Source organism: Dermacentor andersoni, chromosome 3, assembly GCF_023375885.2.
Source record: "Dermacentor andersoni chromosome 3, qqDerAnde1_hic_scaffold, whole genome shotgun sequence".
In the NCBI taxonomy this organism is placed as follows: domain Eukaryota; kingdom Metazoa; phylum Arthropoda; class Arachnida; order Ixodida; family Ixodidae; genus Dermacentor; species Dermacentor andersoni.
The window spans coordinates 95,108,375-95,129,889 of NC_092816.1; the positions used below are offsets into that span (position 1 = coordinate 95,108,375).

A 21,515-nucleotide genomic window follows, 5' to 3' on the forward strand; every position below is an offset into this window, starting at 1 on the left:
GCCACGGTAGGCCTAACGGACGCTAGACCTACGAGCTCGTCAGCTGCCGACAGCATCGCGGAGAGCGGCCGTGTGCGTCTTGACACGCAAATTTTGCTGCCACAACAGTTAGAGGATGAGAAGAAGGAAGCAGAAGAGAAACTTCGGGAAATGTCATCTGTCGCGGCGACAGAGTGGAAGCGAAATCTTATCGCTAAACGCGCCGACACCGTGATTCCTCTCCCCCCCCCCCCCCCCATGACGAAACGGCCTTCACCATCGTGCACTTGGAGGCGGTGAACGCATTAATATCGTGTTTACAGTGCAAGATTTGTAAGGGAGATGTGCAAATCATGAGAGGTGAGCGTGAATATGGTCTTGCCGTCGTGCTTCAGCTCGTGTGTACAAACTGCGGTGCCATATCGTCAAAGTGGAGTTCGCCGCGCGTCGATGGAGATCAAAAGATCAGCCCGCTTACCGTGAACCTGCTTGCCGCGCGTGCAATGCAGGCTACTGGCAGTAGGCAAACTGCATTGAATGACGTGTTTGCGACGATGAACATTGCGCGTCGTGGCCTCCTTACGAAAACGTGGCAGACGTACATAAAGAAGAAACTTGCACCTGCTGCTACTCTTGCTGCCGAGAAACTGATGATCGAGTGATGATCGCACCTTGAAGAAAAGGCACACGGGCGCAAACAGTCAATCTGTCTACGTGCCTGGTGCATATTAGCCCATTAGGAGTGTACATACCACGATATTTTTAACTGTATAGAGCTAAATAAAGCATCAACCATTTTTTTCTCGTTTTCTCAAAACACAGATTTTGGCCACTTTCATTGTTTGCTGCTTTGATATTTTTGGACCTAGGACAGCTAGGGCTATAATTTTTTTTTGCAGCATGAAGCTAAATTTGCAGATAAAGCAACGCTGAGAGCAGATTTTTCATTCACAGCTCGAAAAAATTTTTTTGTTAGTTTAAAAATTTCTTGTTTTTCATTATACATAAACAATGAACTTCATTGTACTGTAAATTGAGAAGTAGTTGTTCAATTTTAAATCTGCTTGCAGCGCTGTATTCCTTATGCATTCTAGTATTTATCCATGTGTTAATAATAATGTTATGATAAAAATATATATTTTTTACTGTTTCAGCAAACAATATTATGTGATTACTAATTATCCCAGGAAATAATTGACATATTTAAAATCAGCTCAAGAAACTTAACAAGTCTGTGCAGTTTCATCTCATTCGGATAAGAAATAAGTGACGTTATCTTTACAACCCATGTCCCCCCTTAACTCGCATTTGTTCCCTCACCCAGTCTGCTCCAATGTTAGAAACACAGTTGAAACTGTCGAGGGTGAAGACCGATTCTACCGCAGCCTGCACGTTGGTATTAAACCCACGGCTACATCGCAATGTACGGACGATTTGTTGCCAGCGAGTTTGCTGGTGAAAAGATCATCGGGATGTGCACAGCAGTGAAAAACATGTTTACTCAGACGAAGACTCTCTGGTGCCACGGCCAAACGAGCGGCACTGCAAAGGAAGTTGCAAGGCCCCGTGGCAAGCGCTAATCAGTCACGAGATGACGAGAATTGCTGCTTCTGCACTGATTTTGTGCCAAATAGAAGAAGTAGTTGTGAAATTATTTAGTAAATAAAGGCGCATTGGTGCAGCAAGCAATATTTATTGTTTTCTTGATAGCCTCGATAATTCGACATTCGCTTAATTCGTCCATTTTTCTTGGTCCTGTGAAATACGAGTTTATGAGGTTTTACTCTATTTTCCTTTAGTGAAGGTAAGCTTAGTGTCCCTTTACATTAGGTGTATGATTTGGGGATGGAAGGAGGGAATGGAAACGAAGTAAGGTGTGACTCAAGGATAATGTTGCCACAAATCGACAAATTATGGGAAACGAACCAGTGTTAACTGCTTTTGGAAATTCTTTGGAAGTTTGTAATTATGTATGGCTTGAAAAGAGCCATTACGCATTGTCAAGGTGCATCCCATTTTCTGAGGCAAAGAGTTTTGTTTGCGGGGTTTTCCGTATATAATAGAAGACCAAAAAAAATTGTGCCCACGCCCTTCGTTGCTATCTTTTGTGCGTGTTTGGTAGTTTTGTTTACAGCTGACATTCAAAACTTTCCCTTCCTCTTTTGCAATGCAGAAGAGCTGTCTCATCGCCCACGGCTGAAGCTGCTGCCGCGCACAGTGCGTGCTCCAGTGAACGACGTTGCCGACACGTCGAACCGTTCGAGCATCTTTGGTGGAGCCAAGCCTCGTGACGAGAAGGAGTATGAGAAGGGGCGCAAAACTTCCGAAGGTGATGACTTGTCACATTCGGACTCCCTGCCTGCCTTCCGCCCGTCGGGACCTTCTTCGTCTGCTTCCTCCCGACGGGGGGGACACTGAGCTTGCTGAGCTGTCGCTGCAACCACTCGGCCCTCCTCACTGGGTCCCCCACTTCTTTCTTCTTGCTTCTCCGCCCTGCTTCCGTGGGACTTTGTGCAACGACCTTGCCTTTTATTTCTATCCTGGCTTTCTTTCACGGGCATCTCTCCACCGCTACCACTCACGCCAAAAAAGTCTGTGGTGCATTACACGGGGCATTATTACATTCGGTGGAATAGCCTGCCTACTTTCCCCTCTTCTAGGCCTCTGTGCTTCTTTGGCTTGTTCATACTCTTTGTCCACCTACTTTAGGTGCGTGTGTGCATGTGTCTGTCTGGCGGTGCTTGTGGGGGGAGCTGGCATTCTATATTGCTGCATTAATAGGTAGCCTTGCGTGTGGTGTGAGCATTGTGCGTGTGGTGTGAGCATTGTGCGTGTACAGGAATTGCGAGATTGGAAGAGGGAAAAAGTCAGCCTGTATGCATGCTAGGCAGTGATGCGTAAGGAAAACCCTTGAATGGGCACTTTGAGGGTGGAAATCGTTAGACAAATGTGCCAGCCATGGCCTTAGCAGGCTTCTTGAAGTGTCAGAAAGATGTGTCTTTGTTCTAGGTTCGTTGAATGGTGCCAATAAACTACCGTGTGCCACTAGGTTAAGCGATTTCAAGTTTAAGTCCGTCGATCTCAGAAATAACTAGACACGAATAAAGCATTTTGCTGAGGGGAAAGAAAAGAGTTACGACACAAACATGCAAGCTGCAGCTTAGTAGACGTCAATATGCCAGAAGTGCATTTGACTATGTTCCGGATTTCTTTTGAGGGCAGACAGCTACAGTGTGTGGTATGGAGTGCATATAGTGAGCCACCGTGCTCCGGCTGATTTGAAGAATTGTGAGGGTCGTAAAGTGGCAACCTTGCACACAAAACTAGGTGAGGCTTTCCTCTTGGATGTCACAGCTCCAGTTGCTTCACTAGATAATTTACTGACTTGGGAGGCTGTTGTAATTCCTGCATTTCTGAGTGCCGGTGTCATGGAGTCCACTGCTTGCTGTGGTATGTCAGTGATGTGTGTGATAATTAAGGGCGTCACATGAACTTGCATTACCCATTGACAAATCAAACCAATCTTTCCTTCCGCCACATCACATTTCTTTGCGGCACTCCTCGGCGCAAGTGTGCATTTGTCATGTACCATTTCATTTAGGCCTCGCACCTGAAAAGGCAGCAGCTACCCTCAAGTGGTGGATTGTTTAGAAAACAAAATCAAAAGAATTGCCTGCAATGAGATGGAAAAAGTTGTGCGAAGCACTGCACATAACGCACAGCCACAAACGATCTGTGCGGTTAACCTGCTGTGTGCACCCATCTTTCTGGTTCTGGTTTTTAAAACTAGGGCATCACTCTTGCCATTTGGCTTTGGTTGAACTGGCTAGTGTTCAGAGGAATGTTTGGGTTTTCGTTTTGCTTTTTACAAAGCTGCTGTCCACATTTAGTAGTGTGATGGAGAAAGTGCAGCATCATTGGTATGTGCCATGGGTGCCATCTCTTGAGCCTTCTTGCACCTCTGCAAAGCACTCTTTGGTGTAGCTTTCTATGATGGGCTGCTGATGCATGCTGGACACAGGCATGCATCTCATAAACAGATAATCCAGTATTAGCTTAATTGGTGAAGTAGAAGGCTTTCTGTATGCCACCAAGTTAATCACTTTGGGCCTGAAAATTTATTTTGTGTACAACTGTGCCCCTTCTGTCGGTTCTCTGATCAGTGCGAGTGGAGTTGCATACTGCTACATAATGCACTGGTAATTGCCCATTCGGTACTCCTATTGTTTTGGAAGCATCATTCAAAAAATGAAAGAAAACGCTCTGACCTTTTCAAATTGCCAGCACCATAGACTGTAGATAAGCCACTTACTAGCACAGGTCTGGGAGACAACTTACCTACTTATCTGCTTGTGAAAATTACTTTTGTGTTTTTGTCAGGTACACCATCTGCTACTGTAGCGAAATATTGTGATGAAATGAGCCTGCTCTGTGGCAGTGTAAAAATTGTACAAAGCTAAATGAAGAAATGATCATGCGCTCTTCTTCAAAGGAGAAAAGGTAGATAGCTTGTAGTAGAACATACCTGTACCGGCAGTGAAAGAAAAAAGATACATGAGAGTTATATGGTTTCGTGACCTTGTGGTCCAATGCACTCGGCATATTTTTTTTCTAAAGGCACGACTTGAGCAGGATGTATCATTGGAATGTCATGTTATCAGGGTGTTAATGAGGAAAATTATGGACATGTGCATAACGTACTTTCATGCCTTGAATGTAATGGCTGTGCTCCTTTTTCATCTTTAAGTTTTTATTTTTCGCATTTGATTTTTGCTCAAGTGATTTGTTGTACATGTGAGAGTGAGGAGGGGATGTTGGCAGCAGTTGGGATGAAGTGTTTGCAGTGATTACTGGTAGCCACAATGTTTCTATGTTTTCTTGCAGGCGATGCCGACTAACCGCTGCTCCTAGAAAACTCAGCATCTTGTGTTTAAAGCTAAACCTTGTCATCTTTTTTTTGTGTGGATTGAGAGTTTTGTACTCTGTGATTAAGAATAAAAACAATGTACTGGAAAACTGGGCCCCTTGTGTTTGGTTAGTGTTTTGCTTGTCTTGATGAATGTTTGCAGACAGATAAAGTGATAATTTCAGGGTATACAGTCGCCGACCGATTTTCCGGACTCCAAAAATTCGGACATGCCCAATTATTCGGTCAGCTTCGTGGCACCGCCATTCTCCCCATAGACCATAATGTATAACAACTGCCGAAAGTTCGGACACCTTGCAACCTCTCGTCTGATTTTTCGGACACTTTTTGAGCCAACTCTGTCGAGAGCACCACGCACCGACTCTGACCGGTGCATGGTTCGACTTGCTGAACGCCATTTTTGTTTCGAACGGAGCTTTCTTGCTGCCCCACGAAGTGGCGCTACTGGAAATCTCCGCTCATCATCATCGTTTCTGCCTGGTTCGATAGAGTGGCTCTGCAGCAGTTCCGGTTTCAGCTTAGTAAGCCATGTCAAGACAATCCACCAGCTGATTTGTTTTTTAGCTCAAGACGCTGCGAGGGCTGCGTTTTTCGTTTGTGCGACTGGTGTCGGCACGGTGGTGTTTGCTTTGTGTGCTGTGTCGAGGTTTCGGTAATCCAACGCGGCATACGTAAACATCGTGTCAAGGGTCTAATGGCGCCGACAGTGCCCGCGCAGACTGCGCTGGGGAATGCCGGCAAGCGGGTGCCGGGAGGCCTAAGACTTGTCGCCTTCCGATGTGCTCCCGACTGACGCGGAAAATGTTCTGCCGAGACCTGTGCAGTGGTTGCATTGCGATTCCGGACACCGTCTCATTTGACAGTTTCATAGGTACTGACACTGCTGTATTGACATGCGCAGAACTCGACGACGGCAAGATCATTCGTCAGGTTTCTGCTGCACCACCGGACGATGACTCCGAGTCGGAAGATGACGCACCATGTGCTACGCTGCCGTCGCATGCGGAGCGTGTACAAGCAGTGACTGTGCTTTCAGCTAATAGTGACCGTACGACCCTCTCCGAGATTCAGGCTTATCTGATTGCGCGTAAACGGAACAGCGTGCAACGGCGCATTCACGATTTCTTCCAAGCCTACTCCGAGCCCGAATAAGTGCGTGGAAATAAAGGATTTCATTTTTTTTTTTTTCTTAATCTGCTTTTTCGGACACCTGTTTATTCGGACATTTTCGCAGTCCCCGTGAGGTCCGAATAAACGGTCGGCGACTGTAGCTGGTTATGGCTGGGTGTAATTCTTGCTGGTGGATGCATGAGATTTAAATTTCTTCAAGTTTAGCTGCTACAAATTTAACCATTACAGGAATTAGTACCTAAAAGGGCATACTACTGTATTTTTCAGACTATAAGCCACATTTTTTTGTCATAATTTTCAATGGCGCATCTTATACAGTGGCATGACTTATGTATTAACACGATAGTGTTAAGGAACCCGTGTCACAGAAAATTTGGCGTTGGCGTCCCACGTCGGCGTCTGGCGTCATATTGGCAAAAATATTTTTCCAACCACCCATACCCAGGCCTTCCATGTGACGCAAGAATTTACTGAACTAATTGAATTTCTCAAGCTAAAGTATGCGGAAAAATCGTAGACTTGCACACAACCTACAGACATGGTAGCTCTAGGATTGTAATTTGACTATATGAGAAAACGTAATTCTGTTACGTGAAAACTCCCAAGAAACCCCTTTTCCAGCGTTTCTACCATTCACAGACCAACCGTGGCGTCCGCCACTTACGCGCGCCGCCGTGCGGGTGTCTCGGGGGCCACGGAATGGTGCACCCGGTTCCTTGCAAAATACCTCCAGCTGGCGCTCGCCTCGCTTGTATCGCGGCCACGGCCTACTGGAACTCCAGACCTGCACAGATATCCGGCTTCTATGGGAGCCACTTGCGCCCACTCTTATTCAACTGTTGGCCGTTGGGGTCGCTTCTATAACCTGTTCGTCTGCTACTCTGCGGTTCACTGGTGTGGTGTTGTAATTAGTATGGCAACTGCTTTGTTATGACGAACTGCTTGCCGAGTTGATGATTATTGTGAAAACAGTGACAGTGACCTCGCAAGGCTCTGATAGGTCCCTTGGCTCCAAAGTTGACCGCCCGAGCCTGAAAAATGTTGGTGCATGCAGTCTGCTGCTCTCTAAAACAGCGTTAAATAGCCACTCCTGTTGCCTTTTTCAGGCAGTAGCAACAGCATGGATCTTGCAGATTGTCATAAGTCACATTGTTTATAGAGCTCGTAAAGTAAACAGTTTCATTGTGTACGTTGTAGTAAAGTTCGCTTCTGCGCTCTTTTGAAAGTGGAAACCACCGTAGCGGTCGGCGACATAACTATTACACTCATTTTACCTTTTAAAAGTTGTCTGTGAATACGTCGTGGGTTCAAAAAGAGAATAGCGCATATAGCTCCACCGCGTACGTATCTTTCGCACTACCGTTATGCTGCTGCCGTACCGCGCAGAAAATCTAGCTTTGCAAGTGGAAAAGAGTTCCGTGACACAAGGCCTGCAGTGTAGCAGGGTTTAAAGCAGTGGGATGAATCATTTGCAAGCTTTCTACTGAGTTAGACATCCAACAACATTAAAAACACGCTATGCTCACCTTTCCTTGAAACTCTCGATCAACCTATTGCACATATCGGGTGCAGGTCTTACTTGCAAACACGTTTACGAGATCATCTGCCTTTCACTACGGCACACAGCAGTAAATCCTAATATGTCATCTATGACATTATGCTATCTAATCAACTAAAAGAAGCTAGATTATCCTATGAATCTTTTAAAACGCTTTCTGTTCTCTTACGAAGACTATATAGCAAGGGAAATTTATGCCGTCTAGCATTGCAGCCACCACCTATGCTCGTTGTATACCTTTCTTGCACCGCTCCTCCTTCCCCTCCTCTAATTTCACTATTCAAACGCAAAACATTTGCAAAATTTTTTCTTTTTATATTTGTGAATTTATTCATTTACCACCAATACAAGTGCTTTGCGCCTGCCGAAATGGCAGCACGAGCGCTGAACAGATCGCAGAAGCAGACTACAGCGAACAGGTTATAACTAGCGTCACTCTGCACGTATGCTGTTTCTAGCGGCAAAAGGGGCGAACTAGACTAGGCGTGCTGGAGCAGGGAGATCTGTGCAGCTCTGGAGTTCAGTAGGTCATGATCGCGGCCCACGCAAAAGGCCGTGTTTCTACCACAAAGTCTGCCTTCGTGCATAGCGTTCACGGCCAGTGGTCCCGGTAAACATTACATACGCTCCAGTTGCCGGGAAGCGCGAGAAGCAGTCGGGGATCTTTGAGTGCTATGGCGTTCCACTTTTAAAGGTGAAGCTTAAATGTCTCCAAATTTTATAGAACCTCGTTGCACGCTTTGAGAAATAATGCGAGAAAAACGTGCAATCTGAAGTTGCTAAATGATTTATCAGACTTAACTGTAATGTGAAGCGTTTCGTGAATCATTGCAGCACAAGACTCCGACGCGCGCCGTGCTGGTGGGGGCTGTTATGTTTGGAGTCGGGCATGAAATAGATGGTAGCTGGGCCATGCCATCGTCAAACTTATCCACGCTGAGGATGTTGTTGAAGGGAGAGACTTGTTCTCAACGAGAACAAGGAATATGGGTTTATTAGCAGTAATTACATGAGAACGTTACAGTTCATGAGTCTAACATGACTGCAAGAGGGATGCACTCTCTGCAGCCGCACAACAGCTGCTTATAAACACTCTGTCCTCCCTAGATTCCTAGGTGAGGGAAAAACGGCTGTTCAAACTGCTACAAACTCGGAGCGTTCAAAGTCATCGTAGCCGACCCACCTTTAAAGGGACACTAAAGGTTGCTATTAAGTCAACGTGGACTGTTGAAATACCATCCTAGAAACCTCGAAACGCTTGTTTCGTGCCAAGGAGAGACTTATTTTAAGAGAAAATGCGTTCTGAAGCGTCCGCGTACCTCTAGCGCAGTTCAAATTGCCCGCCCTCCGATCGAGGAGTACTGACATCATGGTCTCATAGTGACGTTGCGCCATCGGTGAGTAGAACGGCGTCCGCAGGCGGCGCTACGGCTTTTCTGCGAAAAACGCAAACGCGCGGCCAGAAACAGCCAAGACAGAGCCGACAGCAGAGCGAAAGCGGGAGTATGGTGGCTAGCGGAAGGAGAAACGCGCGACCATAAGCTGGTACTTCATTCTATAACGCAAACTTCGACGCTCGTCGCAATGGACCCTGACAACGACAGATTGGCTCGCGATGCTGGGCTCAACTTCAGCGATTTGAGCACTGACGAGCGCGACCTGCTGCTGAGGGCTCGCGCTGCCGGCGTCGTTGCGTACTACGACGGCGGCCTCGACACCGGCTCTCCGGAGCGGGAAAGCAACAAGGGCTTCCCACGACATCACATGGACGTGGCATTCTCGCTGCTTGTTCCAAACGAAAGTTTCGCGAGCCAGCAGAACCCGCACAGCACGACGCGATAACGAAACTACTGAAACTCCAAAGCGTGCGCGGCGCAGAGTCGAGCGCGCACAGTCCAGCGAAAACGAAACCTTTCGACCACCCATACTACTGAAGGGTAACGTCAAAATGTTATTTTTTCTTAGAATCGAATAGACCTAGACAAGTAGCATTTTCTTCCGTCTTATAATCGAATGAAATGATATTTTTTAATACGAGTAGTTGAGTATTAGTAACACAAATTATGAGGAGTGCTTTCGTCATCGGGCTAGTACCGGAATGTCGCTGGGGGGTCTCAAATCGTGTCATGCATTTACCTCAATTTCTCGGTTACTAAAGCTCTGTTCGCGATTATATTGACGCCTTAGACGTTCTAGAACATTGCTCTACCACTTTAACTTGACTTTCTGGTAACCTTTAGTGTCCCTTTAATGGGGAGGGTCACGCACACTTCCGCACGGGTTTCACTGACCACGTCGAGGTGAGTGGGTTCTCGGAGACGCGGTGCTTTTCCCTGAGCAGGCGCCTCTTCATACCAGTGTTGACTCTGTAGACAATGGCCTCCACGTCTGTCCATGACTTCTAAGCTGCGTGAGACGGCAGCGGAAAATATCTTTCAGGAGCTCCCCAGATTTTCACCCCTTCTAACAACCTGTGGCGGCCACGGCGAATCCACGAACAATACTTGGTCCGCCGACCATGTTTAGTCATAGCGGCGGTGCTCGCTTGGGGACGCGGCGTATTGTTGTTTTCCCAGAATGAGTCATCGCTGCAGGCTGGGCGTGTTCCAAGGTCTGGTTCTCCGAATATCGCCACCCCCACCGCTGCGGCTGGCTGGGAATATTTTGTTGGTCGGTACCTTTGCAGGCCGTTCGTAACAGCTCCTCCATGGCCCGGAAAATCTTGATTGGCCAGTGCTGATAACCGCTGGGTTACAAGTATTAGCGGCGACGTGTAGTCACTCTCAGCGGGCTCAATAACTCCCAACTCTAGCATGTGCTGTATCTCTGCCTCCATAATTTGTCTCTGTCGTGGAGACACCCTGTAAGGCTTTGATCTTAAGGGTTCGGTTGATGTCAGCTCTATTTCATAAGTTATTAGTTCAGTTCTACCTGGCTGATCACTGAATCTGTCGAGATATTCCCCTAACATCCCTTTTAGCTCATCTAGCTGCTCGCATCTAAGAGCGTGCGAGCTTGCCGAATGTTTTACCACTTCTTCCAGGCTGATTTCACAGTTGGAGGTTGCCTTATACTCATTAAACTCGGTACTAGTGTCATCCTGCTCCTTGATGGTAAAGTTAACGACTCCACTGCGCTCTACATACGGCTTCATCAAATTGAAGTGGTATATCCTCACCTCCTTCCTGTGACCAGGCATTTTCAGAGCATAGTTAGTATCTGAAAGTTTGTGCAACACTTTAACGGGCCCGTCCCAGTGAACTTCAAGCTTGTTCTTTCTTGAAAGTTTGAGGATTATTACTTGGTCTCCGGCGTTAAACGTACGAAGCCGCGCATTCTTGTCGTAATAGAATTTGGCGTTCTTTTGAGCTACTCCCATGTTCTTTTTGACTAGTTCTTGGGTTGCACTTAGCCGTTCCAGTAGATTTAGCACGTATTCTACCACTGTTGGACTCTTTCCTCCCACATCTCTCTTAACATTCTCAGTGGAGAACGGATTGTCCTCCCATACACTAGTTCTGCAGGCGAGAACCCTGTAGCCTCATGAGGAACCGTTCGCAAAGCAAACAAAGTGGCCGGAAGGCAATCCTCCTCTCTACACTATTTGATTGAGGGTGATAGATGGAACTGTGTATCAACTTTACCCCGCAATTTTTCAAGAATGTGGAAGTCAGTGTGCTGGTGAATACTGACCCTTGATCCGTCTGAATTTCAGCTGGAAACCCAACTCGTGCGAATACTGTCAAAAGCGCATCTGCTACTTCGGTGGAGCTGAGCTCTTTCAGAGGGATTGCTTCTGGAAACTTTGTAGCCGGACACAGCATGGTAAACAAGTACCTGTAACCCGAGTTTGTCTTTGGTGGAGGCCCTACCGTGTCTATCACAAATCGTCTGAAAGGTTCTGTTATTAAGGGCACACTACCTTTAGTGGAGCTATTACCATGTTTCTCCTGGTTTACCCGAGTGCTGGCAGGCATTGCATGATCTTACAAAGTTTTCTACGTCTTTGAAAGAGCCAAGCCAGTAGTATTCCATAAGCTATCTTTCCTTTGATTTGTTTATGCCTAGGTGGCCAGACCACCCATTTCCATGACAGAGACTCAAAAGGTCCTCCCTGTACTTAGTACGTACGACTAACTGATCTAGAATCCTACCCTTTCGGTCTCTGTAGTGCCGATACAACAATCCTGCTCTCTCTTGCATCGTCACGTTGCGCCTAGCAATGTCTTCTTTAGCTGTGTGATGCAATTTAGCTAAGCTGTCATCATTCTTTTGCTCGGCTTCCAGTGACTCTGTCTGCACGTAAGAGCTGATCAAAGTTCTTAAAACTTCGTAAAGTAGCGACACTCTCCTTCTCCGCCTTCACTCCTTTGTTTCTCCACGCTCCCTCCTCGACCGTGGCGCCGCCTACACTGCTCGAGCGTAGCAATGGCGCCAACATGAACTCCTCGCCACTACCTAGAGCACGGAGGAAGGAAACTCAGGAGAGGCCCTGACGTCACTCTTTGTGAAGCGAAAGTGAAGCCGGAAGTTGGCGTTGCTCACGGCGTTGCTCCGCCTATCGGGCCAGCTCTCCTCTCTTGTTTACATTTCTCGCGAAACCACGCCGCGCTGCGCGCAACCGTTTTGCTCGGACCCGCGCGCTCCGCAGCAATACTAAACAATCGTTAGCACGTTAGCATGACTCCGCCAAAGAGAGCAAAATTTTCCGAGGATATTCCTTCGTCCGTCGCCATTGCCGTGGCGCGGTACATTGCGTACAGCGTTGCATGCGCGTTCATTTCACGAACTTTAGTTCCTCCTGTCCCACCTGGCCACAGCAACATCCGGTAGAGCACGGTCCAGATAACGCAGCGCAACAAAACACGGAGACCAACGCAAACCTGCCCGCACGGTGCCTTTGCCACGGTACGAAACGTACGGAGCAACACCTGTGAGCGCACAGAACAATAACAAAGCCGCCATTGTGGCCCGAAAGGCGGGGCCACTACAGCAAAGAAAAAAAAAAAAACAACAGCAAAACAAAGGAGAACCTACTACGCCACACTCTTAGGCAAAGTTACACCCTTTGGCTTGCCCCTTCTGCCACACAACAATAATCGTTATCTGCCTTGATCCGTTTCCTTTCTTTAACGCTGCGAGCCCGGTACTTTCCAGTAACGAACGGCACGCCCGTTATCAGCATAGAACAGTTTACACCATTTGGATTGCCCCTTCTGATAACGCGCGTACCGTTCGTTACTGGAAAGTTCCGGGCTCGCAGCGTTAAAGAAAGGAAACGCATCAAGGCAGATAACGATTATTGTTGTGTGGCAGAAGGGGCAAGCCAGAGGGTGTAACTTTGCCTAAGAGTGCATTTCCTCCACACTTTTCTCCTAGCGCGCGGAGGGGGTGTAGTGTACTAGAATAATGACATTATTCTAGTACACTATAGGGTAGGGCACGGAGGAAGGAAACTAAGGAGAGGCCCTACCCCCTCCGCGCGCTAGGAGAAAAGTGTGGCGGAAATGACGTAGTAGGTTCTCATTTTTTTGCTGCTTTTTTATTTTTTTTGTTGTATGGCCACGCCTTTTGGGCCACAATGGCGGCGTTGTTATGGTTTTGAGCGCTCACACGTGTTGCTCTGGTAGGTTTCGGGCCGTGGCAAAGGCGCTGAGTGGGCGGGTTTGCGTTAGTCACCGTGTCTTGTTGCGCTGTGTTACCTGCACCGTGCTCTGCCAGATGTTGCGCGAGCGCGCGCGCTCCGCGCGCGACACCACGCGCAGCGCGGCGTGGTTTCGCGAAAGATGTAAACAAGAGAGGAGGGTGGCCCAAAAGGCGGAGCATCGCCATGAGCAACGCCAAATTCCGGCTTCACTTTTGCTTCACAAAGAGTGACGTCAGGGCCTCTCCTTAGTTTCCTTCCTCCGTGGGGTAGGGCTTCTCCTCAGTTTCCTTCCTCCATGCATGCTCCATGCCCTAGACGCTTCTCCAGTGTTGCCAGGTCGGACAACGCGGCGTAGCCCAAAGCTGGAGAAACTGTAGCCCAAATGTAGCCAAACACAAAAATAGCAAAACAAATTTGTAGCCAAATATAGCCATTGCTATTTTCAGTTCTATCTGTATGTTCATTTTCACATTCGACTACGGTAACCCCTTTTTGTACAACCCGTCCTAAAAAAAAAAAAAAAAAAAAAAAAGAAATGTCCGTGATGCCGTGACGGTCGACCCTTGACATCTACAACAGCAACATGATGCTTGCCCACAGAACATTTCTTGTTGGTCCCGGAAACTCAAGTTCCCGCGAATCGCTGCTGAGGGAGAACCGATCGAAATGAATGTCGAACGGAAGCACGAACAAAAAACTTGGAGGACGCTTGGAGGACAACTGGCCAGAAAGTGTTGTGAGACGTTGATGGAAATGAACTGATCATGATTTATGTTGATAGAAACAGGCATGCTGTTCGGGATTGAAGTAGGGATTATAATTTTAAATTGACAAAGAAGATCTCAAAGGCCAGTAACTGGCGAGGCCTGGCAATGAAATTTTGGTACTTCGGATGTAGTCTATGAGATTACTTAAGTAAGTCGGCAGTTATTAAGTACAACATAACTACTGCTTAAAATTGCAGTTGCTGTAACATTAGACACTTTCGCTTTATTCTATGCTTCGGAAATCAAAAGCGCACGCATGGCTACGCCAACACGCTGAACTGCGTATCACGTGTAAAATCGTCGTTTCATTTTCAATCCGATTGGTTTCGCTTTGACTGTTTAAATACCAAAGCAGTTGGGCAGGAAAAAATGAAAACACGCAGCTATTATCGCAAAAGTACTTAACACTTCGGAAAACATGAATCGCAGGAACGTCGAATTGCTAGACAAAATACTTTGTCCCAATTATGGCCGCACTTGTCGTCTGCCTCCCACTAATGCCGGCATATAATCACTATCACGCTCACCTATCACCGCTTTCAGCAAGCTGCCAGTGAAAAACTACTGCCTCACTGCAGATAAAAAAATTCTGATAAAAAATGTTTCACTGCGTTTTCCGCGTTACCACTTCTTGATTACACACTCTGACCGGTAAACTTTCCATTGCGTTAAAAAATAGGTACCATGAAAATTGGTTCTCAGCTCTTTAAGAGAGGGAGAGAAGGGAAAAAGGAAAGGCAGGGAGGTTAACCAGACTGAGTCCAGTTTGCTACCCTACACGTGGGGAGGATAATGGGGATTGAAAGAGAGAGAGAGAACTTAGGTGTAAGATGAGCTCTTTAATATCCACATTTAAGAGTGGAACGTTATAGCATTCAAAGATCCCCGAGTGCTTCTACCGCTTCCCGGAAACTGCAGCGTATGCAACCATAATGTTTACCTGCAAACGCCGGAGGCGAACAATATGCACGAAGGCGAGCTTTCTGGGTCTTTTTTTTATTCCACTCGTACGACAAGCGCCGCCGCTGCCGTGGAGGCGAGTGCCATCTGGATGGTGTTGCATGGAACCGAGCTGAGCGCGCCGCTCCTACTTAGCAGTAGCCGCTTGTCCTCTTTTTTTTTTTTTCAGTGTCCCCTGTCCTGCTTCGCGCTACATCACTCAGTCTCATGGAAAACCAACTAGCCCAAACCATCGCCCCCCTACTAAGACTTCGAACGGCAGCTGGAAAATTAAGGGATTTGTGTTCGAGGTTCCGCGTAACAAACATGTTTTCATCTATATTCAAATTATAATTCGACGCTACCATGTTTGTAGGTTGAGTGTAAGTCGTACTTTACGAATTTTCTGACGCGTTTTACTTTGAGAAAAACAATTATTTTAGTAATGCATATGCGCCAGCCGAAGGGCCTACGTGGTTCGCGATCATTTTTCTCACGCGGACAACGGCGTCGACGCCGGATTTTCCGCGACACGGGGCCCTTAACGCCTGTCGCGTTAAAGTGCATTTCACACGCAAAGAAAAATGGCAGTAAAAAGCTTACCGCGAGAAACGCGGACTAGGTCGAAAACTGTGCCCAGCGCGATACTTCAACCAGACGCCTTCGCCATGGACACACTTTAGCGTATCATCTACCCGTGCTTCCCTTCTTTCATGTCGGCGCCACGTTCGCCCAACCATATTGCTCTCCGTTTCTCAGCATATCCATGTTGTACAGTGTACTGTGAAGCACCCTGGACACCCAGGCTCATCCCGATGCCCGGTGACTGGGTGTCGGGATAAGATGAAGATGAGACGACATTGCTGGAGTAAATGTTAGCACGGTGAAGCGCGGTGTAAATTTAAGTGCGTCAAGGATAAAATCATCGGCTCAGATAACGATGCACTAAGGGGGAGGGGGGGGGGGGGGCATTTCGCGCACACACGCACAGCCGCGCTGCCGGCTCAGCCAGCTAAAACATAGCCTTCAAGATTTGTTTCTACTCCATGAGAGTCACCTCTGGAGCGTGGATTAAGGTGCCACTAGTAGCCCAAACAAAGCCAAGTCGCAGATTTTCAGTAGCCCAAATATAGCCACGTAGCCAACTCGCCCAAGGGCGCTATTCTGGACATTCCGCCATTTTCTTCGATGCATGACGTAGGCGCGACGCAAACAAAATGGCGCTGGTGGCCCAGTTTTGCTTGCGTAACGTGACGCCAACTTGACGTTTCGCCTAAGAAACTGAAATGAAGGCACTGAATGAAGCGTTATCAGTAAAGCAAAACAGTTTTCCTCCGCAGTAAAAATAAAGCAGCTATCTCAAAGCATATGATGATTGCGTCGAAAACGCTTCTCGCTTCCGTCGTCTGCTGCGTACAAGCCGTCGTCTGCTTCAATAGCTAGGATGCGTGTCCCCGGAAAATGGAATGAGTCATCGCATGTTGGCGCCAACGCGCTTGTTTTCTTGCTTGAGACAACATACGCGACCTACCAGTGGTGATGCGCGCACGTTCGGCCACGTTATCGCTATTTCGTGAAACGCAAGTGACTCAGCCCGACTCGGCTGGCTGAGAAACGGCCGAATATCACCGATAGCGTTGCGCGCGCCAGAGATATCCACTAGCGCGACGCAAGCGCCGGCGCTGCCATGTCTTGTTCATTTCGCTGGTGCGGGAGGAAACTTCAAGGCGCCGCCTTGCGTACATTTCTTTTTATAAATTAGAAAGAGGCCGTTGTCATAACTTTTGATTGTGCGAAAAGGCATTAATCTTGATTACAATACAAATGCAGCAGTGAAAAGTGGACAACATTTCCGAAAGTTTGCTATGTTCAACCAATCTTATTTCGTATAAACTCGTTCTTTTAAAAAATGATGGCCCCAAACACAAATGCCAACACTACCCGAGAGCGATGCAAATACTATGAGCACGCGTTATGAACAAAATATTTTCGTGGCGCCAAACGGCGGGGAAAATGTGGCGATACGCATTCCTCTCGGCAGTCATTACATATGGCTGCTCATTAGCATAATTCGCGCGGCTCGTCGCAGCAAAAATTATGGCGGAAAATCTCCGCAATGGCGGCCCAGCGCAACGTCACGCATCGTCAAAATGACGTTTACGAAACAGCCCTTCCTGTGACGCTCCTCACGAGATATTCCTTCAGCCAATCAGCAAGCTGGCATGGCGCATATCTTGGATCGCCAGCACATATTCGCGCAATTGCAGATGCATTGCACTGGCTTCTGCACGCTACCGCTCACATTCTTTTTGAAGCGCTAACATCACAATATATCTGCCAAGGACCAAAAAATGTATTAGTCCATAAAATTTGCAGCTCCACGTCACGTTTCGTCATCTTGATGAAAACGCAAAATGACATTTCGCAAAACTTCCGTTTCCCGGCACAAATTTCAAGGCACGTGAGCTCGCCACAGCCAATCAGAGAGTCAACATGGCGGATAATGGCGGCCGTGCAGCCGCCATGCGTGTCGAGAATAGCACCCCAAGTCGACGCCAAAAATTTTTCTCTGTAGCCCAATTTGGCTATATATAGCCAAACCTGTCAACACTGCGCTTCTCGAGCTAAAGTGGCGCTGATGCACGGCGCGAAGTAGAGTCACTGGAATTTTTTCCAGTGACTCTAGCCAATGCCTCCTTTACTAGAGGCCCGCCGCGTTGCTCGCTTTCCCATTGTTGCGGCGGTTCCCTTAGTTGACGTTAGTTAAGCATAAATTCCGTGAGGCGGCGCTCGTTGCCTTTTCAACTTCCGGCGGATGTGGCAGCGGCGGCTGAATGCATCCGCCGGCGCGTTATATGCGCGGGCGTCTGTTAGCGGGCGTTATTGCGGGCCTCCGAGACGATGACAGATGCCACGTTAATCTCAGAGGCCGCAACACGTGATTGCAAGTTGCAGGCGTTCGCCATGAGAGGCGCTCGTTGCCTTTTCGCGGTCATCATCATCATCATCATCAGCCTAGTTACGCCCACTGCATGGCAAAGGCCTCTCCCATACTTCTCCAACTACCCCGGTCATGTACTAATTGTGGCCATGTTGTCCCTGCAAACGTCTTAATGTCATCCGCCCACCTAACTTTCTGCCGCCCCCTACTACGCTTCCCTTCCCTTGGAATCCAGTCCGTAGCCCTTAATGACCATCGGTTATCTTCCCTCCTCATTACATGTCCGGCCCATGCCCATTTCTTTTTCTTGATTTCAACTAAGATGTCATTTACCCGCGTTTGTTCCCTCACCCAATCTGCTATTTTCTTATCCCTTAACGTTACACCTATCATTCTTCTTTCCATGGCTCGTTGCGTCGTCCTCAATTTCAGCAGAACCCTTTTCGTAAGCCTCCAGGTTTCTGCCCCGTAGGTGAGTACTGGTAAGACACAGCTGTTATACACTTTCCTCTTGAGGGATAGTGGCAACCTGCTGTTCATGATTTGAGAATGCCTGCCAAACGCACCCCAGCCCATTCTTATTCTTCTGGTTATTTCAGTCTCATGATCCGGATCCGTGGTCACTACCTGCCCTAAGTAGATGTATTCCCTTTCCACTTCCAGTGCCTCGCTACCTATCGTAAACTGCTGTTCTCTTCCGAGACTGTTAAACATTACTTTAGTTTTCTGTAGATTAATTTTCAGACCCACCCTTCTGCTTTGCCTCTCCAGGTCAGTGAGCATGCATTGCAATTGGTCTCCTGAGTTACTAAGCAAGGCAATATCATCAGCGAATCGCAAGTTGCTAAGGTATTCTCCATCAACTTTTATCCCCAATTCTTCCCACTCCAGGTCTCTGAATACCTCCTGTAAACATGCTGTGAATAGCATTGGAGATATCGTATCTCCCTGTCTGACGCCTTTCTTTATTGGGATTTTGTTGCTTTCTTTGTGGAGGATTACGGTGGCTGTGGAACCGCTATAGATATCTTTCAGTATCTTTACATATGGCTCATCTACACCCTGATTCCGTAGTGCCTTCATGACTGCTGAGGTTTCGACTGAATCAAATGCTTTTTCGTAATCAATGAAGGCTATATATAAGGGTTGGTTATATTCCGCACATTTCTCTATCACCTGATTGATAGTGTGAATATGGTCTATTGTTGAGTAGCCTTTACGGAATCCTGCCTGGTCCTTTGGTTGACAGAAGTCTAAGGTATTCCTGATTCTATTTGCGATTACCTTAGTAAATACTTTGTAGGCAACGGACAGTAAGCTGATCGGTCTATAATTTTTCAAGTCTTTGGCGTCCCCTTTCTTATGGATTAGGATTATGTTAGCGTTCTTCCAAGATTCCGGTACGTTCGAGGTCATGAGGCATTGTGTATATAGGGCAGCCAACCTTTCTAGGACAGTGTTCCCACCATCCTTCAACAAATCTGCTGTTACCTGATCCTCTCCAGCTGCCTTCCCCCTTTGCATAGCTCCCAAGGCGTTCTTTACCTCTTCCGGTGTTACTTGTGGGATTTCAAGTTCCTCTAGACTATTCTCTCTCACCTTATCGTCGTGGGTGTTACTGGTACTGTATAAATCTCTATAAAACTCTTCAGCCACTTGAACTATCTCATCCATATTAGTAACGATATTGCCGGCTTTGTCTCTTAACGCACACATCTGATTCTTGCCTATTCCTAGTTTCTTCTTTACTGCTTTTAGGCTTCCTCCGTTCCTGAGAGCCTGTTCAATTCTATCCATATTATAGTTCCTTATGTCCGCTGTCTTACGCTTGTTGATTAACTTCAAAAGTTCTGCCAGTTCTATTCTAGCTGTAGGGTTAGAGGCTTTCATACATTGTCGTTTCTTGATCATATCTTTCGTCTCCTGCGATAGCTTACTGGTTTCCTGTTTAATGGCGTTACCACCGACTTCTATTGCGCACTCCTTAATGATGCCCATAAGATTGTCGTTCATTGCTTCAACACTATGGTCCTCTTCCTGGGTTAAAGCCGAATACCTGTTCTGTAGCTTGATCCGGAATTCCTCTATTTTCCCTCTTACCGCTAACTCATTGATTGGTTTCTTATGTACCAGTTTCTTCCGTTCCCTCCTCAAGTCAAGGCTAATTCGAGTTCTTACCATCCTATGGTCACTGCAGCGCACCTTGCCGAGCACGTGTACATCTTGTATGATGCCAGGGTTCGCGCAGAGTATAAAGTCGAGTTCATTTCTAGTCTCACCATTCGGGCTCCTCCACGTCCACTTTCGGCTAACCCGCTTGCGGGAAAAGGTATTCATTATCCGCATATTATTCTGTTCTGCAAACTCTACCAATAACTCTGCTCTGCTATTCCTAGAGCCTATGCCATATTCCCCCACTGACTTGTCTCCGGCCTGCTTCTTGCCTACCCTGGCATTGAAATCGCCCATCAGTATACTGTATTTTGTTTTGACTTTACCCATCGCCGATTCCACGCCTTCATAGAAGCTTTCGACTTCCTGGTCATCATGACTAGATGTAGGGGCGTAGACCTTTACAACCTTCATTTTGTACCTCTTATTAAGTTTCACAACAAGACATGCCACCCTCTCGTTAATGCTATAGAATTCCTGTATGTTACCAGCTATGTTCTTATTAATCAGGAATCCGACTCCTAGTTCTCGTCTCTCTGCTAAGCCCCGGTAGCACAGGACGTGCCCGCTTTTTAGCACTGTATATGCTTCTTTTGGCCTCCTAACTTCACTGAGCCCTATTATATCCCATTTACTGCCCTCTAATTCCTCCAATAGCACTGCTAGACTCGCCTCACTAGATAACGTTCTAGCGTTAAACGTTGCCAGGTTCATATTCCAATGGCGGCCTGTCCGGAGGGTAAGGGTAAAGCCCCTTAATCTTCCAAAGTAGCGCCATTCACTTCCCTCCTCCTCCGCTCGGCGCGGCCTCGATGGTGGCGCCGCCGGTGGTGGGCCTGCAGTAGCAGACGACGGCTAACACGCTACGGGAAGAAATCCGCGGAAAAGCTTGTTCGAGCCCTGCGGAGCAGTTTGTTTAATACAGATGTTGCTTCGTCAGTCGTTAAATGGTCTTAAAAATGTCGTGTTGGAATTGTGGAAGAAATAGAGAAAAGGACTATTATTCAAGGTGTATTTAAGGCGTAAAGTGCGCGCACGTTGCGAGTTCGTGTTGCTGAAACACGACGCAAGCACGCGGTGTGCTCAAACACGCGCGTAATTACCAAAGTTTCAGGTTTTGACAGCGTGAAAGTATCTGTACGTGGTTTCGTAGGTTCATTTACGTACCTGCAGGATACTTTTGTTCGGCGGCGCGTGAGAGATTCCGACTGTCTGCGGTCAGCGATGCCTGGCAACAGGGCCGCTATTTTCATTGCGGGTGCTTCGGTAATCGTGACGATAGATTGTTTTTTTTTTACAAGTACTGCTCCAGGAGGGCACATGTAACAGCTAACGGAGGCCTCTGAAGAGCACGTGACATTACAATAAAGCAGGCGGCGCAGGGAGTGTTCGCATACAAAATTGGCTGTCCGCGATCTTATACCCCCTTGGCATGCACAGGCTTCGGTGAGCGC

The 21,515-nt window shown here is 47.4% G+C and overlaps 1 protein-coding gene across 1 annotated transcript in view; it reads left to right on the forward strand.

The window, feature by feature from the left end:
• LOC126542033 (eukaryotic translation initiation factor 4H-like) overlaps positions 1–5,000 on the forward strand; it is a 31,814-nt gene extending 26,814 nt beyond the window's left edge. The window contains exons 8-9 of the mRNA XM_050189008.2: positions 2,153–2,308; positions 4,864–5,000. Of these exons, the coding sequence (XP_050044965.1) occupies positions 2,153–2,308; positions 4,864–4,877 (170 nt within the window). The 3' untranslated portion in view covers positions 4,878–5,000. The remainder of the gene's footprint in view (positions 1–2,152; positions 2,309–4,863) is intronic.
• Positions 5,001–21,515: the final 16,515 nt, after the last annotated feature.